At 39.3% G+C, this 18,259-nt stretch overlaps 3 protein-coding genes across 3 annotated transcripts in view; 2 read left to right on the top strand and 1 right to left on the bottom strand.

The window, feature by feature from the left end:
* The first annotated feature begins 143 nt into the window (after positions 1-143).
* Positions 144-2,246, top strand: LOC141909796 (general transcription factor IIH subunit 3-like). The gene is made up of 2 exons (XM_074800423.1): positions 144-417; positions 932-2,246. The coding sequence occupies exons 1-2, from the start codon at positions 241-243 to the stop codon at positions 1,724-1,726; spliced, it is 972 nt and encodes a 323-aa protein (XP_074656524.1). The 5' UTR covers positions 144-240; the 3' UTR covers positions 1,727-2,246.
* Positions 2,247-2,572: 326 nt separating this feature from the next.
* LOC141909678 (programmed cell death protein 6-like) lies at positions 2,573-5,277 on the bottom strand. The gene is made up of 5 exons (XM_074800242.1): positions 5,186-5,277; positions 4,805-5,009; positions 4,452-4,613; positions 3,924-4,067; positions 2,573-3,586 (listed from the first exon to the last, which is right to left on the bottom strand). Exons 1-5 carry the CDS (start codon positions 5,225-5,227, stop codon positions 3,360-3,362), a joined length of 780 nt encoding a protein of 259 aa, XP_074656343.1. The 5' UTR covers positions 5,228-5,277; the 3' UTR covers positions 2,573-3,359.
* Positions 5,278-16,719: 11,442 nt separating this feature from the next.
* The window catches only part of LOC141909726 (dual specificity tyrosine-phosphorylation-regulated kinase 4-like), a 29,107-nt gene continuing 27,567 nt past the window's right edge, over positions 16,720-18,259 (top strand). The window contains exon 1 of the mRNA XM_074800317.1: positions 16,720-17,275. Within this exon, the coding sequence (XP_074656418.1) occupies positions 17,193-17,275 (83 nt within the window). The 5' untranslated portion in view covers positions 16,720-17,192. The remainder of the gene's footprint in view (positions 17,276-18,259) is intronic.

Consider the following 18,259-nt stretch of genomic DNA (forward strand, 5'->3'; position numbering starts at 1 on the left):
GCGGTATATGGGAGGGCGGTATGGGGGTGTTTTACTATATTTGTATGGAGATGTACTTTTGAAAATACCTGGCGGGGGTGGTGTTGACTCTATATACGAAGCTCAAACTTTGCCCGTGTCGAATGAACACCTCGGAGCTCTTCGCTATCTTGGAGCTACCCACTATCGAACGTCGACCAGAAGAGACCAAATCTGGCAAGCGAGGATAATTCAAGATCCAAGGTCGTGTGGTGTGTCAAAATGGCGGACTGCGCCGCGGTTCAGAATTTGTTGGTTGTAATTATGGATACGAACCCATTCTGGTGGGGACAGAGATTGTATAAAAGCGATGAATCCTCGCAGCTGATACTGTCTACGTGTATCAGTAACGTGATGGCGTTCTGTAACGCACATCTCATTCTAAATCAGAATAACAAGGTAAACAAGTGAAGAAATCAGCGCAATAAATTTTTGGATTTATTTTGATTTCGAAATGGAATTCGTATCGTTAGGTTACTAACTAGGAAAATGTGCACTGGGAATTGCGGATGATTCCTGGATCCGAAAGAATGATAGAAATCCACTAACATTTGCCCCTACCTCCATCATGCATACACCTACTTTATCATGATGATCGACGATGATTAATAATGGCCTCTTCTTAAAATGAAGCCTTGTTTGCCCTCTTAATGAATGATGAGTTATCATACCATTACTGTCGGGATCCAGTTCCACAGTTCCGAAATTGGACTGTAGAGGTAAAACATCGAAAATGTATTGATCTTAACTCTATTGAGTTAGGCGTTAATCTAACTTACAAATGTGGAACCGGACCCTTGTGGTGTTGTAGTTTAGTCATGATTTTAAAAAGAAAAAGAAGTGTGCCGGGTAGATAGGCAGCTAGCCGGGTCAACAGAAAGATCCTCCGATTTTCATTGATTTCTGTTTACAGTTGGCGGTCATCGCGGCTCATTTGAACGAAAGTCGATTTCTATATCCGAAGCCGGGTGTCGCGCTAACGAGAACAGCAGAGTTGTCGGCGAACGATGCCAACGACCTACAGCACCAGTCGGAAAACGCGATCGCGCCGGGCGACGGGAAATACGAGGTATTGCGCAACATGAACGACACCGTCGCCGAAAAACTGAAAGACATGATTCTACAAACGGAACTGAACGAATGTTTTTGCGATACGGTGACCGCCGGTAGTCTGACGATGGCGCTGTGTTACATCCACCGGTTGGAGCGCCAGTTGGCGTTCGGCGAGAAACTAAACGCGCGAATCCTCGTCGTGAAAGGCGCCGACGACAACCCGTCGCAGTATATGAACTTCATGAACGCCGTATTCACCGCGCAGAAACAGAATATCTTAATAGACGCGTGCATCTTGGCAGACTCGGCGTCCGGCTTGCTTCAACAGGCTGCCGATATCACCGGCGCCATCTATCTACAGATACCGCAACTATCGGCGTTGTTGCAGTATATGCTGTGGGCGTTTCTACCGGACGCGGATGCGCGCGCCATGTTCGCGTTGCCGCCGCGTAAACAGGTCGATTATCGCGCGGCGTGTTTTTGTCATCGGAATCTGATCGATATCGGTTACGTCTGCTCGGTGTGTTTGTCGATATTCTGCGCGTTCAGCCCTATTTGCTCGACGTGTCACACGACGTTTAAAATCGTCGGGCCGAAGAAGTTCGCGAAGAAGAAGAAACGATCGTCGGCCGCGGCGTCAGCGATTATCTCTTAAACATGGTTCCCACAGAAATTCCCAGTTTGGAAACATTTGAGAATTTGAGAAATTTTCCTCTAATCAAATCTAATCAAATTTGGGAAATTCATTTACATTTCAGGTATTGTAATTCCCAAGGGCAACTTTCTTCAGCGATTTCCCTTTTGAGAATCACCTTTGTCAACCAGTGTCACCACTAAAATGTTGACTGTTCTTTTTATGAAAGCCCCATTTTCCATTTTGGAAAATCTCCCATGAAATACTTGGAAAAAAACCTGGGAATTTTCATTCATGTTGTTTTGGGAACCTGCCATGCTTAGAACTGAGGAAATACCATATAATTTAGGGAGCGTTTTGAAAAATACAGCAGATTCAGATGAACCAGCCCTGTGTACTGAAACGCCACCCGGAGTCAAATGCCTCGGATTGTTTCAGTGTCTGATTCCAATTCATTGGCATGGTTTCCCTAGCGGAAGGATTAATTTTTTCACATATTGTTCTGTAGTCGAAAAAATCTGCTTTTGTTACTGCATTTATGGCCAGTAGAAATGAAAATATATTTTTATCTTTACTATAGTTATTTTCTCTAATTTCTTTCGCGCATTTTTCTTGTTAAAAAAATTAGTATTTGCGTACAGGGTCAGTTTCAGTCTAGGTGATGGTTGAACACAAATCATGGCCAACAGCTTCGATATCAAGCATGGGTACAATTCACTAAAAGTGCTATTTTTTCCGCACTAAAAGTGCTTACTACTGCTTAATAAGCCTTACTACAATAGATTGCCAAGTGACAGTCCAACCAAGAGAGTCCTCATTGAGTCCAAAAGAACAGACAGATAAAGATAAAACGATAATCTCAGTAAATAAAGTTATAATTTTTTATTCTTTGAGTATAAACAAAGCAGACTATTACACATATCATAAATATTACCTATAAATCACACAAAGCGGGGCAAATAATTAATTGATAAGCACATTATTGTCAAAGAGTTATTTACATAATTAACAAAAGGTCTAATTGTTTTTAAATCTATGATTCACAAGAAACCAAAACGAAACTCATTTGCTCGTAGCAAGAAAATAGTCGTACACCAACATTAAAAGTTGAAGTTTCAACTTACACCTAGATTCTCAAAACCAGTTACTTCAGAAATTCTTATATTTTCAACTGTCAATATCTTACCCTTAGTTTGTATCAAATATTGAACTAGAAACTTATAAAGAGTAAAGAACTAGAAGGACTAAGGGTTGAAAGGCCCTAGACCTGTAAGATCCAAAAGTCTATAGGATCAGGGATGTTAAGTTATCATCCAGTCTATGAAAACCCAATTTTATACCTTATTCAGACCAGTTCAAAATATTTGAAACCAAAGACCTTGTTCCAGAGTTGTGATTTTGAATTTGATTCTCGGAATAGAAATCATAGGATTCTAATTAATCCCGACTCGAGTAGAGTCAAACTGAACCCACAGCTGTGGAAATTGATCCGAGAAAGGGGGGCTTTGACTTCAACCCTGGGTTTAGTTGAATATAGTAGTATCAGAGTCTGTAAAACGAGTTTAGTGCCAGCTAATTATTGATAGTCACTCGAGTCGACCTACCAGGCTGAAGTTAAAACCGGGTTTTAGATCTTATTAAGAAAAACCGGGTTTTAGACCTTATTGAGAATAGCCATGGACATGAAATCTTCGTAATTGATATTAATGACGCCCTGCATTTGAGGGTCGCGCGCTTTAAACGTATCGGTAATAGACTTCAACAGTACGCAGCTGTTAATGAAATTATCCAGCGTCAGACTACGCGTACCTCGCGCGTCGAATTTACATAAAACGATATTAGTGAATTGCGGCGACACGCGGAAACCCATTTCGTGAAATGCTGAAAAAAAAAATGGAGAATATGAAATATTTACCGGCGGAATGATAGATTTTTCTACATAATCTAAGTCTAAGAGAGTGAAACCAGGCATAAGGTGCGGTCAAGATGTTCGATTTACTACAGCGCCAATGTGGGCTAAATAAAACAGGTCATAGATATAAGCCTGGGGCCAGTTGCTCCAAAGTAGCAACAATGAACTACTCAAAAGTACCAGGTAGTAAAAATTAACTTTTGATTGTCACAATGTCAACTATCCACTTGTTAACCCTAACCAAATTTTGAGCTACTAAGAGGATTCTACTGCAATTTTAAACAAGCATTTTTCTCGAATACTTACCACCCACTAATTCATTGCCATCGATTGTGCCAGATCTATCGCGGTCGTAACGGTCGAACGTAGCTTTCCATTGTTGGATGTAATTCCACAAAGCTTGGAATTCGTTTAAGTCGATCTGACCACTCTGATTCTTATCAAACATTCCTGAAACATTTCGAAAAATCGATTTGTCAGAGCTCTCAAAACTGTAGAAAAGAGCTATATCGCCGTTGGGATTCAAACTATCAATTGTCCGGGATGGAGAGCGCGGAGAAGAACAGCGGAAAGAGACTCTGTCGCTGATAGGATTCAAACTACTGTAAAACTTGTGTAAGTCATATAAGTTGGGACGGGCAAAAATTATCCACCTTGGAAAAATTCAAAATACCCCTTTAGAAAAACAAAACCTGCTTAAAAGATTTAAAACAGGAAAATTCCGGACCTATAAATTCCTTCTGGCTAGACAGCAATTTGACAGATGCAAGTTTTACTAGTATCATTGAATTGTCGGTTGACGGGGGGGGGGAGGGGGTTTTAGTTCACACTTACCTATCATGAGTCGAATGGTTTCCGGGTTGAAATGTGAGTAATTAGCGTTGGTGAGGGCTTGTTGAAGCTCATTCGCCGAAAGGTGCCCGGAACGATTGCTGTCGATGGTCATGAACCACTGATAAACCTGCGGGTCTATTCCCGGCGGAGGGCCACCCATACCTGAGAAATTTGAAAGAAAAAATTCCAAATCATGGGCCATTCTGTCTTATTAAAGTCAAAGAGCTTTACGACAGTGATGGAAAAGTCGAGAAGTTACAGTAAAGAATACGTGTTATCTACGAGATTTATTCATGAGAGGCTCAGCACTTTAACAAGTTAAGAACAGGTGATAATAAATTCAGACTACTCACCAGGTGGGCCACCAGGGGGTGCTCCGTAGCCTGGTTGTGGAGGATACTGTCCATATTGCCCACCAGGGGGCGCACCATATTGCCCCGGCGGAGGGGCTCCGTACTGTCCTGGAGGTGGAGCGCCATACTGTCCCGGAGGCGGAGCCCCATACTGCCCTGGTGGCGGCGCACCATATTGTCCTGGGGGTGGGGCACCGTAGCCACCCTAAAAACAAAACAAACAAATCAAATTCAAATTAATTTTTAAGGCGGTGGTTTTAATGACAGTTTTAGGAGTAAATTTCGTTATTTTATCATGAAAAAGATATTCCAGAATATCGTCGGACCTCATCAGAAAACTATTCGATTGAAATTCGAAGAATTTACGAAGTGGAAACAGACCTGTTGAGGATATCCACCCGGATATTGACCGTACCCAGCCATTATATTCACTGCTCTTGTGGGTTCGAATCCCGCGTTCTGCACGTATTCAATTATATTTAGATTTTTCTTCTCTTGTCCAACGTTTCTCTCTTTTATTTGTAACAGTGATGGAAATGCCGTAATTTGATCACTTTATTGTCGTGTATCTGATATTTTTATGTTTCGACAAGGATCAATAAGTATGAATTGAATTTAATTTAATTGAATGCAGGCACTGGCAGTCGAGAATCATTTCGTTCAACGAGTTCGAATCCCGGATTTCTAAGAGCCCAAATCCTCTCTCCTTGAATTCGAATCCTACTGATATACATGTCATGATTGCTATGGAATAATGGAAAAGTTTCATTCGTAGTCAAGGAGGTCCTAAAATCTTATTCCATCTCTGGCAGTTGACCACAGTGCACGACTCCAGTTTCAAATCTTCTCACATGTCTCTTTCGTTTTGGAGAAAATGTTTCCAAATTTTTAAAAAGTGTCCGTGTGTAGAATTTGCTGTGATAATGAAGAGAGGAGATACTCAATATTTGAGCCAGTCAAGAGAGTGCTGTGTTCTGGCTTTTTTGTTGCATTAACCACACGTGCCCTAGAACACTAACACTACTACTAAGAAGCTCTACAAAAAGGTAGACATGGATCGGATGGTCAGCCCCGTTTTCGGCGTTCTTCAAGCATGCGCTTCAATTTTAGAGTGGCGGATTAGGGTACCTCGCGTGAAGCACTCAAAATTTCTGAAATGCCCTTCTTGGAAAGACAGAAAAATTCGAAATAGGAACTTGAAAACTGTTCAAATGTGTTACCAATATCAGGCAAAATTTCTTTGAGGGTTTGCCTCCTTGAGATCTTGCCCTTGGGACCCTGAATGCTGTTTCTGAGTAGGCCTATATTCTGTATGAGTATGACCTTTTTTCTTTGGTGAGGCAGTAAAATGGACCCTGGATCCGCCCCTGAAGCCCTATTGGATCCTGTCCCTAGCCTGCCCAAATGGCATAGGGCCTATGGGCCAAAGCAGATTTAGTCCTTTAACTTTATACATTTATATAGCTAAAGCCTTATTGGGCAGATTGGCCTGACTTTAATGTAGCCTGAAGGCCTATGCTTTTCAAATTTATCTTTATTAGGGCTATAATGATTTTACAGTTCTGTGGGTTTCAGTCACCATAAGTTCATATGCTGTGAACTTAGGACAATAATTGTTATTCCTCATTTTGTAAAGGACTGTGTATTTATAACAGTGTTTGTTTGGTCAGTCAACCGGTGTTTTAGTAAGGTACCGTTATTTTTCTGTTGGAATTTGAATCCAAATTCACGTGGAGTGACCATTGTTGAGATTCGGACGTGATTTTGAGGTAAAAATTATCCACTAATTAAAATCAAATCATTGAAAAAAATTTACTTGTGGAATACCACTTTTAGATCAAAAACATCATAGGCCTATAGCCTAGGCCTAGCCTAAATGTTTTTGAAATATTTTCAAAAGAAGGAAATTGTTAAAATTTTTATGAGCCTATTTGATTTATTCTTTGTTAAGAGAATTTTCTAAAAATGAATATCTCAAAATGTTGGTACAATTGATTTATCAAAACACCAGTCGACAAGACCAAGCATACAATATATAAATACCACTACTCAATTTGCAGTCTCACCAACGTGTGAGATTGAATAGGTTTCAATGTCAAAAATTAGCCACTAATCTGAATCCTGTAGAACAGGGTTCTGAGTTCGCCTTCAGATCTCGATATTTCAAATTAAGGATCGTCCAGACTTCAAAAATATCCAGGACTGCCTTTGGACATCAACTAAAATCACCCTTCATTTTATCAATCCACTTTCATCGAGGAATCATCCAGACTGCAGACTATATCGCGAATGAGTGATTCCAGTTAGCAGACTGATTTCTGCATGACCTATGAAACTGGTATTGTTTTAACTGACCACTCAAGTATTCAGTTCCACGGCTCTGCGAGTAAGAGTTGCCTCTTAGTTGAAATTCGTTTATTTTCAATTAGTTAACTCTGAGTCAAATCGCAAGTCAACTGTAGACTTGCCACTCAAGTATTGTTTTAATTGACCACTGTAGCATTGTTTTAACTGACCGCTGTATTATCATTTTAACTGACCACTTCAGTATTAATTTAACCGAACACCGCTGCTGCAATATTTTAAGACCATTAACTGATCATCGCTTAGAACTGACCACTGCGGCAGCGTAATTGTTGTTACTGGTCACAGGTTGGTGTTAATTGTTCTGCGTATAATGAATATTGTATGCATATATTGTAGGTTGATACGACCACTGTCGATATGAAAGCTTCATCTCTCCGACTCCAACAACTCTCACAGCTCCGATGGCACTAGACAAACGGAGTAACATGGAACAGCGACAAAATTACAGTAACAAAGTTACGTCTTTTAAAAGGTGAGCTCGGGAATCAAACTGTAGACTCTGTCGTACTCGGGGTAGGGTTCGGTTGGGACCGTAGATATTTGGTTGAGAATCCAAGAAATGTCTTCGCAAAATCAATCTTCGAGGATCATGCAACGGTGAATGCCTCACCGAATTGAAGATAAGGGAACTTGAAAATTTTGCTAAAGAAAATCCAAGTAAAATCATGTTGAAATCCAACTGTTTTCAGTAAGTATCAATACTGAGTAAGGTAGAATTTGATGTATTATATTAGGCCCCTAATGTTATTTCTATAGGTTTTTTTTTCAAATCTGGGGTTGTATTGCACGTGACTTCACTCCAAAAATGGTCTTAAATCCGACGAATGGCCCTAAGACTTTTGATTGCATTTTTAAACCAAAATGAGCTTACAATTGTATTAATTTATTTGAGTAATATTATAAAACCAAATAATTCGGATGAATACGACTGGTCAATTCATTAACAATAATGGGCTTAAATCTAAGTCTTCAGTGTTCAACTTGTCGCTCTTGGCTTTTTCTTTGAAAAAAAAACCTGCTGAAGTTAAGCTTGAATTCTTGCCCAATTGAATTTGCCGGAGTTGTATAATTCTCGGCTATTTTAAGGCCAAGGTTGGTTTTATATAATAAAAGGCAAACGGTGCTAATCAGCTTAACGGAGATTATCTCGTTAGGTTTTTCATAACAGTTGTAAATTGGAATATGGCGTCAGTGCATGGAATGAAAGATCATAAAACAAATAGCCTAGAAAAAGGGCTCTTTTTTAAATAGTCGATTTTTTCCCTTTTTTTTCATAAAATATAAGTGAATTATGAATTTTTTTCGCATTTTGCTCTTATCGTCGGATACGATATTGTTCTTTATGTTAAACAATTATCGACAATTATCTGTTTCAACTTGACTTCAGAGGACATCGGGTGCCGGCCCTAGCTCGGCCAGTTTTGGCAGAACATACCGGATATCGGTCTATAAAGCACCAGAACGTACGGAGAGTCGAACTAAAACATTGATTTCGAACCGTATTGAATAATTGTCAAAGAGTATTCGTTGAATGGATTACAAATGATAGAACAGAAATGTACTGTCGGAATTAACCGTCCTCTCAAGTAAAGTTAGATAAGATATTCTAGTAAGATAAAATCCCACTATTTACAGATTAAAAGAATTTAAAAACCAGAATTTATTTATTCAATCAAAAATATATTATGTCACACCTGACGATGATCTCTAGGGTGAGATCGAAACGTCGTCTCTTATATATATTTTAGATTGAATAAATAAATTCTTGTTTTTAAATTCTTTTAATCTGTAGATAGTGGGTTTATATCTTATTATCCGTTCACCACATTTGAGTGTGGTCATCGTTCTAAGATATTCTAGGCTCAATGAGTAAAAGAGTTAAATTCAATATTTATTTTTGTCGAGATTTGGTGAACTCGTCTAATGGGCCTTATTTGTGTATATATAACTGAAAAACGATTAAATGCAGGATTAGACATTCTATACAATGTAGGGTTTAGATTATTATTGACGCAGTCGACCGTTATAAATGAAGAACAATAATATTTGTATGTAACGACCATAAAAACCTGTCTGCTTTATAGAAATATTCGACCAGTTAACCAGTTAACCAGTAAAATCCCTTGTCTTTATATTTAAAGATATTTTACTGTGATGGTCAAATAAGAGGTCATCTTTTTTTATTCACTGCATCATTAATTAGCCGTGATTTAGGGTCGAATTTTACCAGTCTTGGCTGCAGTAAGAAATGGAATTTATTGTATTTCTCAAATGCTTACTCAGTATTTGACTCCAACTTGGGGTAGAATTTGACCAGTTTCAACTTGACCGCGGTAAGAAACAGAGTCTACTGTATTTCTCAAACTCAGGCATTCAAAATGTCAAATATCTTCTGGTAAAGCCTTACCTACTTGCAGGAAGGATCGCCTTCTCCTATCTACACACGTTCTTCACACGTCACAAGAAGTTGGGTTTATATTTCGACGCGATAATTTCAACGTAACGACTTCTAGAAATAAAACTGGACTGCCGATGCTGGGGGTAGATCGGCGACCTCTTAGGAGGAGATCAGAGAGTGATGTGGTTAACAGCTTCTGGCTGGATAAGGTTAAAGCTATTTGAGAGAAGTAAAAAGTGAAGAGAAATAAGGCTAAAAAAATTGACACCTTGTTTCTCATTTCTGCTAGCCACCTATAATCTGTACATTACTTTATATAAATGAACTGCCTGATTGCAAATTTTATTGCAATTTCAAAAGTGACCCGGCCGATTAGGAGAAACGAGGTATCATATTATTCTAAGAGAGAATATGTTTTTCTGACATTTTGACACGACCTCGGTATAAGGAAAATAAAGCAGTTCCCCGGCGGGGGTACCTTAAGAAGGACCGGCGCATTCGTGTGCATGGAGAGGTCTCAACCCTTCAACCGAACTGTTCTTTATAGTCAAAACGGAGACAAAGTCTTTGAAGATCGATTGTTGTGTATTTAATGTACGTTAAACGACTCTTATTAACTGTAAAACTCTGAACCGCTTTATATTGAAACTCGTCAAACTGTGGAAAATTATTTAACGCTTTTAGGCGTGGAGAAAAATTGCGGTTATGATTAAACTAAATACCCGCTATAAGGCTAAGAAAAACGAGCCATAAATTTTCGCGGGTTTGTCAATTTTGTTACATTCTCCCGCTATAGGCGTTCAGTGTTGTCCAAAAACAAGCGGAAATCTTCGCAAGTTTGTTAATTTCGTTACAAATTTCACCGGTTTGCTTATTTCATGACGAATTGCTTAGTAGAATACCCGCCAGGCAAACGGATATCTCCTACACAAGAATTGGCTACATATTTTCGCGTGTTACTTAATTTCGCCGCATTGGTCAATCCTATGTACCGGATATTTGGCCGCAAATTTTCATTCCCTTTTCAATATGCATAAGACAAATCTCCTCTAGAAGTCTCGGGCTAGCTGTATCGATTTGATATACCATTTAAATTCCGAGGATTTCGTCGTCGGGCGCGCTCGCGCGGAAATATCCGTAGCGAAAATTTCGCCGCCGGTAATTATAATCGCCCGGGCTGTTGACAAATATAATATCTTTAAGTAGGAATGTTTTTCAGTTAACTGTGACCGGTGTATTTGACGAATATGTTATAACTGTTTATTATTTGTCGGAACTGACGATATAGTCAACGCGAGCGTCCATTTCGACTGTTCGTTTTGCGCGGAAAACTTACCGAAATTTCTCCGGGCTCTCGAGACCCCGATGCTGCGGATTCTGTTTAAACTTTGTTGTCGATCTTTGCTTAGTTAATTAGTCCGACTGATTAATTAACGATGAAGGATTTGGGAGCGGCGAAGGATTTTACGTATTGGAAGGTCGACGGCGCCATCAATCCGGCCGTTCATATCCCGAAAACGGGTTTTCAAGGTCACGCGACCCAGACGGTCAGGCTTCGGTAGGTTTTATCGAATTTCTTTTTCAGTTGGAGGGGGTTTGAGGGTTTGAACCTCGGTTTCTGGATCGGCAATATACGGGTTCACAGGGTTCTTGCAGATCAGAAAATCAGGGAATACCGACTTTTTACAACACTTAGGGATACAACACTTAGGGACACTTAACTTGACAGTTAGGAACAGTTAACTTGAATTTTTGGTGTCTGGTGGTACATTCTTGCTGGTGATGAGTCGTGTGGCAAAAGGAACCTCTTGAGAAGAAATAGTCCCTATGGAGAATATCTTATGATCTCGTCATTTTTCGGTCAAAGGTCAGGGTATCGGAGAACTATGCGGGAATTTCGGATTCCCTGATCTGAAAGAACCCTGGGTTAAGTTATTATCAGTCTTGACTCAATTTGAGTTTAGGTTAACTTCATCTAGTTCAACTTTATTTTGAGCAGTGTTAAAATTGTGGTTGATGTTTTAAGGTAGATCATTTAGAAAAAAACCAGCCCAGTTCCTGTAGAACGTATTAAGCCGATCTGAAAATTTGTCCCGTCCCTTGAGTTGTCGCCTCAAATGCAGGATTCATAGAACTGCACCGGGTTCCGTTTATCTGAGATCTTGTCCGGAAACAAGGGTTGCGTTGAAAGAATCATATTTTCAAGATAATTATTCCTATTAAATCAAACAACTTGACAATTCTTTTCCGAAAATAATTCATGTATAATTTCGTCAAATTTTAGTGAATCTTAAAAGGACACTGGTCTGTTCTTGGTATGTATTGCAATGAATAATACTTGGTCATTCGGTCAGCGCGGATTATTTCTTCATTCAAACATGTTTAATTATGGTGTCCTATAACATGATATTATAGCATTCTTCAAGTACTCTGGATTTACACGGGAATTAAGGAGAGCACTTGAATTTAATTTGCGCGATCCTCCTTTCAAGAGTGAATTCAATCTCTTTCAGATCGGAAATATTTGGTTAGATTAATCCATGACGAATGTTACTTGAAGATTTATCAATCTTCTTCTCAATGGATGAGAGGTGTTTGTTCAAATTAGTACTTTTAGGGTTTGAATTTAGGTTTGAACTGTAGGCCTATAGAAGGGGTTGAAAATTAATTTGATACGGCAGGATGGCCACTGAACTGGAAAACTCAGGGAATTTGACAAATTTTTGCTTAAGAACCTGGAAAACTAAGGGAATTTGGATAATGCCATTGACCGAGTGTTCCTTATGACTACCTGATTAAAGGCCATCTTGGTTCTATAGCCAATCAAACAACTTACGACCAACCTTACGATTTATTAAGACACTTTTAAACTTTGGATGGTCTATGAGACTGGCTCTGTTTAATTTATAGGGCCAAAATCAAGTTCAGACTCAAGAGTTTCACCCCTTGGCCCCAGAGAAGAGATTAATTAGTATTTAGAATTATGCATGCCAGTCTTACTGAGCCATCTAAGATCGGCTCCAACTCAATTGAGGTCATGATTATGTTGTAATTTCGACATTGTTCCCCCCCCCCACCCCCCATGTAAACATATAAGTAGATTAATGATTATAATTGTTTGTTGTCATTAGCCTGTTATTCTGCTGAAATATTCAGTCTTTCATTTTTAAAATCTCTCGAGGAGCCATCAAACAGCAGGACATCACTTCACCGTCTAAAGTCTTGATTAAAAACTCCGAATCATTAGATTCTTATTATCTATGTTAATCCGATGTAAAATTAATCCGCAATGGATTAATCGTTATTAAGGTTTTTGTTTTCGTTATTACGAGCGCTGGTGCCAGCGATCCAGTCACTGTCCTAGTAATTATTTGGTCATTACTGATTAGAACTTTGGTCGAATGTCGACTTTGAAAACCGTTTGACCAAACAGTAACTACGAACTTTAAGATAACAAGATATGTAGGCATATCTGTATTGGAAGAAGTGTTGTAAATGTGGACAGTGAGGAGTATTTTTTTAGAAAGTGAACTTCATTATCGCAAAAGGAGGAGGGATATAGAGTTTGGAGGCAATTTGAATTATATCGAAACGGAGTATAGATAATGGCAGACGTTTTTGTGAATAAATCAGTCGACGACCGGTTGAAACTTTGGTGAGTTTTTATAGTGAGAGTGAGGTCGATCGTTACCTCAATTAAGAGAATCACTGTAGAGGTCGGGGGAGGACCTCATCCTTCCTAAATCTAGTCTCGGTTAGGTATACAGGACAGGATAAAGTTTGACTTAGATTTAAGTAGGCTAATAGAAAATGAACTGATTTTGACTGTAGAGTTAAAGTAATTGAAAATGAACTAATTTTGACTGTACAGTTAAAGTAATTGAAAATGAACTGATTTTGACTGTAGAGTTGAAGTAATTGAAAATGAACTAATTTTGACTGTAGAGTTAAAGTAATTGAAAATGAACTAATTTTGACTGTAGAGTTAAAGTAATTGAAAATGAACTGATTTTGACTGTACAGTTAAAGTAATTGAAAATGAACTGATTTTGACTGTAGAGTTGAAGTAATTGAAAATGAACTGATTTTTACTGTAAAGTTTAAGTAATTGAAAATGAACTGATTTTGACTGTAGAGTTAAAGTAATTGAAAATGAACTGATTTTGACTGTACAGATAAAGTAATTGAAAATGAACTGATTTTGACTGTACAGATAAAGTAATTGAAAATGAACTGATTTTGACTGTAGAGTTTAAGTAATTGAAAATGAACTGATTTTGACTGTAGAGTTAAAGTAGTTGAAAATGAACTGATTTTGACTGTAGAGTTAAAGTAGTTGAAAATGAACTGATTTTGACTGTAGAGTTAAAGTAATTGAAAATGAACTGATTTTTACTGTAAAGTTTAAGTAATAGAAAATGAACTGATTCTAGTCAATCTAGATGCTCTGAATTCAATTCTACAGTGAAGTTATTGTATATGTTTACAACGGGCAATAACGAACGCTTTGTTCTACCAACATTTTTACGCCGAATTCTCAGACGTTTTCTCGTGTCAACCGGGTAAAAAAGGCTAACATTCTTTCAAAAAGGCGATTGTCTCCAATCGATGAATTAGTAATAACGACCGCGGGGTTTATTCAGGTTTTTTTTTTTTGCCGAACAATTAAACGCTGATGTCGCACGCAAGCCGCACGCGAACCGCGACCGAATCGTTGTCGGTTTTGAAATCGAGCCAAAAAAGATTTTCCTCGTTTGTTCAGTCGGTGACTAGATTTTTATTTATTCGTATTAAAAATTCAAACGCGGCCGAAAACCGGCTTGTCGACTCTTTTTTCTTCGTCGTTACGCGAAGCATATTTGACGATATTTCCGGTATTTTCTCGTTGTCGTTACGATAACAAAAGTTCTTTTTTTTCTCCTAATCGGCGGTGTGAATGATCAGTCATTTCGATCGCATCGCCGAGATTGCCACTTTCACGCGCCCGGCGTCCGTTACGGGCCTAATGTAAGATAAATAGAAGTTAAAGCATTAATATCCGTGGAACGCTCGGTTGAATTTTGATTCGGTCGGCGAATTTCTCCATTGTAAGTTCGTACGTCAAAAAGCATATTTCATATGATTAGTTTCTTGAACTTTTGATCGGTCAAATAACGCGTAAATAGGTCTGGTTACTGTCCCCGAGTGGTATTTTATAGGGCTGAAGATATTCTGTTGTACTGAACCTAGGCTATTTGTATTGGACGAAGCCTACCAGGGTATTTTGTCGGAGAGCTTTGTTCTTCATGTAGGACTGGGCCTGTTGTAGGACAGAAGCTAACCTATTTTGTGGAATTCTTTCCTTCTATTCCTTTTTTGTAGGGCTGAACCTCTGATAAAACTGGGCTTATCCAAGCCGAAGCTAACCCATTTTTTTAGAATTTGCCCTATTTTGATAAACCTGAACCTATTTGGTAGGATGGTAGGATTGTTTCCATTGGGTGCAGCCTATTTTATAATAGGAATGTGCCAATCCTGTTGGAATGTGCCTATCTTGTAGGGTTGGGCCTATTTCATAGGACTTAAGCTATTCCATAGGATTGTTTCCATGTTGTAGGGTCCAGCCTAGTTCGTAGGACTGTGCCTATGTTGTAGGGTTTGGTCTATCATGTAGGGCCGACCCGATCTCGTAGGACTGATGGGCCTATTTCATAGGACTGAAGCTATTCTGTAGGATAGTTTCTATTTTGTAGGGTTGAACCTTTTTGATAGGACTGATCTCTGTTTCGCAAGACCAAGTTTAAGGGCTGAATAAAAAAAGCCATGCTTTAACTTGCTCCGAAAGCTTTTTTATGTGAACCCCTAATTTAACGATCGTAATAAATTAAACTATTTTCGCGTTCGCACCCTTCAGGAATTTCTTGGTTCGGACATCGGATATTCTTCTTCTACCAAACGCCTTGTAATTACATAACCAATAAACTTATCAGAACAGAGCGTAATCGACGACGACGGGGAAATCAGAGAGCAATAAAGTTTCTATCGTTGAGTGTTTGATTTATGAGACGCCGCGGGGTGAAAAGTTTTGATTATAGATATCGAGAGTGTGTCAACAACGCACAACGGACTTGTCAACCCTATACGTAAATTAGCGTTATCTATAGAACTGATTGAGGAGTGCGTGTTGTTACGATGATATCATTTACAACCTGTTGTTATACAATATACACACATATATAGCGAAACCGGTCTCAAATCGGTATCGAAATACTTCGAATTTTTTGCGACTGAATTTTTTGATACGTTCATTTCTGTCCGAGTCTGCGCAGAAAAAGAGGAATTTTTAGACGTGGTTTAAGATATGGACAAGTCTGACTCGGTCGTGAGTGGCAAATGGCCGGGAATCATGCACAATTAGACACGATTGGGAATTTGGCACACATGGAATCAGAAATGAGTGGGAACTGGGCACATATGGAATCCGAAATGAGTAGGAATTGGGCACATGAAATGATTGGGAATTTGGCATACATGGAATCAGAAATGAGTGGCAATTGGGCACATATGAAATCAGAAATGAGTGGGTTGGGCATACATGGAATCAGATATGAGTGGGAAGTGGGCATATATGGAATCAGAAATGAGTAGGAATTGGGCACACATGGAATCAGAAATGAATGAGAATTGGGGGCATACACGGAATCAGAACTGAGTGGGTTGGGCATACATGGAATTAGAAATGAGCAAGAATTGGGCATATGTGGAATCAGAAATGACTGGGTCGGGCATTTATGGAATCAGAAAGTGGGTATTTGGCACCAGACACGAGTGGGCAATTTGTTGTGAATGGAAAATTGTGCATGAGTGGGAAATGGAAAAATTGTGACTCAATTGTAAACACATTCCGGCTTGATAGATTACTTTCAATTTGAACCCGTTATCAGCTTTAAGAAAATATCAACTCAGCGATAAACTATCGGCGTCACCAATACGAAAATATCACGAATAAAAGCGAGTAGCTCGCAATCGTTTTGAATCATATAACTTAGACGAAAAAAGGATTTATCCTTCGGGCGGCGATAAGTATCGCAATCAGTCGTGAAATGCGATCTTGGTTCATATATTGACTTTGTTAAATAAAAAAAAGTCATTCGCACTTGAAAAACTGCGCTGTTCGTTCGTCACGTAAAACGAACACAGACACGAATTTCATTTCTTTAAATATTTGTATTTCGCGATAGTTTCGAGAATCTATATACGTATATACAACGAGTCTTAGGGGTACAGAGATCGCCGCCGTCGCCGCCGTCGTTGCGAGCTATTAAGATAAGTGGCCATGAATACGGATATTGTTTACGAGTAATTTTATCGCTTCGAAGAAACAACGTAAAAAATGGCGACTGTTGCGTGATGTGTCGTCTGCACGCACGGGCACGCACCGGCCGGGCGGTGGCGGTGGGTTTTTTTTTCTCGAACGTTGCGTCATCGTTAAAACAACGACTCGATTGTCGTCGCGTCGTGATTTTTTAATTCCGCGCGACGTCGACGTCGTTCCGGTCCCGCGCGATCGATTCAATCTGCTAGGTATTTCGAGAATTGATTTTTTGGCCGCGTCACCCAGTCGTGTACGTAGGATTATCGTCGATGAAGATCGTCGCGGAAATGGATGATGACAATCGGCCGTTGATTGTGAATGGTTGGATTTATGGCGATTGTTCGAATGTTGTGTAAGTTTTCTGCAGGTTATATTTCTGCTGATTATATTTTGCCGGTGCCAGTTGACTGATTGGCTAGCTAGCTGGCTAACAGTCCATAGGATAGGAATTATTGGCTGGATGACTGGCTAGTAGACCAGCTGGCTAACTAAAGGACTGGTTGGTCCGTGGGTTGGCTGGCTGACCAGTTGACTGACTGATTGATTGACTGATTGGCTAGCTAGCTGGCTAACAGTCCATAGGATAGGAATTATTGGCTGGATGACGGGCTAGTAGACCAGCTGGCTAACTAAAGCACTGGTTGGTCCATGGATTGGCTGGCTGACCAGTTGACTGCCTGATTGATTGGCTAGCTGGCTAATAGATACCCCATAGGAATTATTGGCTAGATGACTGAGAAGTAAATAATTCGATTTCCGATTTCAAATCAGTTTAATCCAGAGGGTTTCATCGCTATGAAATTAAACTGCGTAATTATAGTTTGGCTTTAATCTTCCCCGATCCACGTTTGAAGTTTGATTATTTCTATCGAGTCGAAATTTCAATTCCTTCGATGGTCAATCACGAGATAGAGAGAGAGGAATCGTATTAGGACCGCCACCGATCACACTGCAGGCCTCTCAATAAACCGCGGTCTGATTATACGTCTGGCCACTTTATCTAGATGAGGCTGAACACGAATAATGAATAATTCATATTGTCCGACCGGATGGGAGCGTCCGGCTGCTAATGAACATAGCAGGATAATATCTTATTGTTGTTACTATTGTTATCGTCATCAATATTAGATTCATAGTAATTCCAGTTGGTTCATGAATTTTAAATTAGCGTTTGTACATCTAGGTGTCCGTGTAAACGTCTATAGGCGGCTGTTTTATTTGGGGGGGGCAACTTTTTCAAAAATGAAACGTACAGTGTTTGAAAGTCGTCACTCGGTCACAGTTTGTATCGATGTGAATTTTTTTCAGACTGAGATCGTAGAAGATTAAAATCATT

Source organism: Tubulanus polymorphus, chromosome 8, assembly GCF_964204645.1.
Source record: "Tubulanus polymorphus chromosome 8, tnTubPoly1.2, whole genome shotgun sequence".
NCBI lineage: Eukaryota > Metazoa > Nemertea > Palaeonemertea > Tubulaniformes > Tubulanidae > Tubulanus > Tubulanus polymorphus.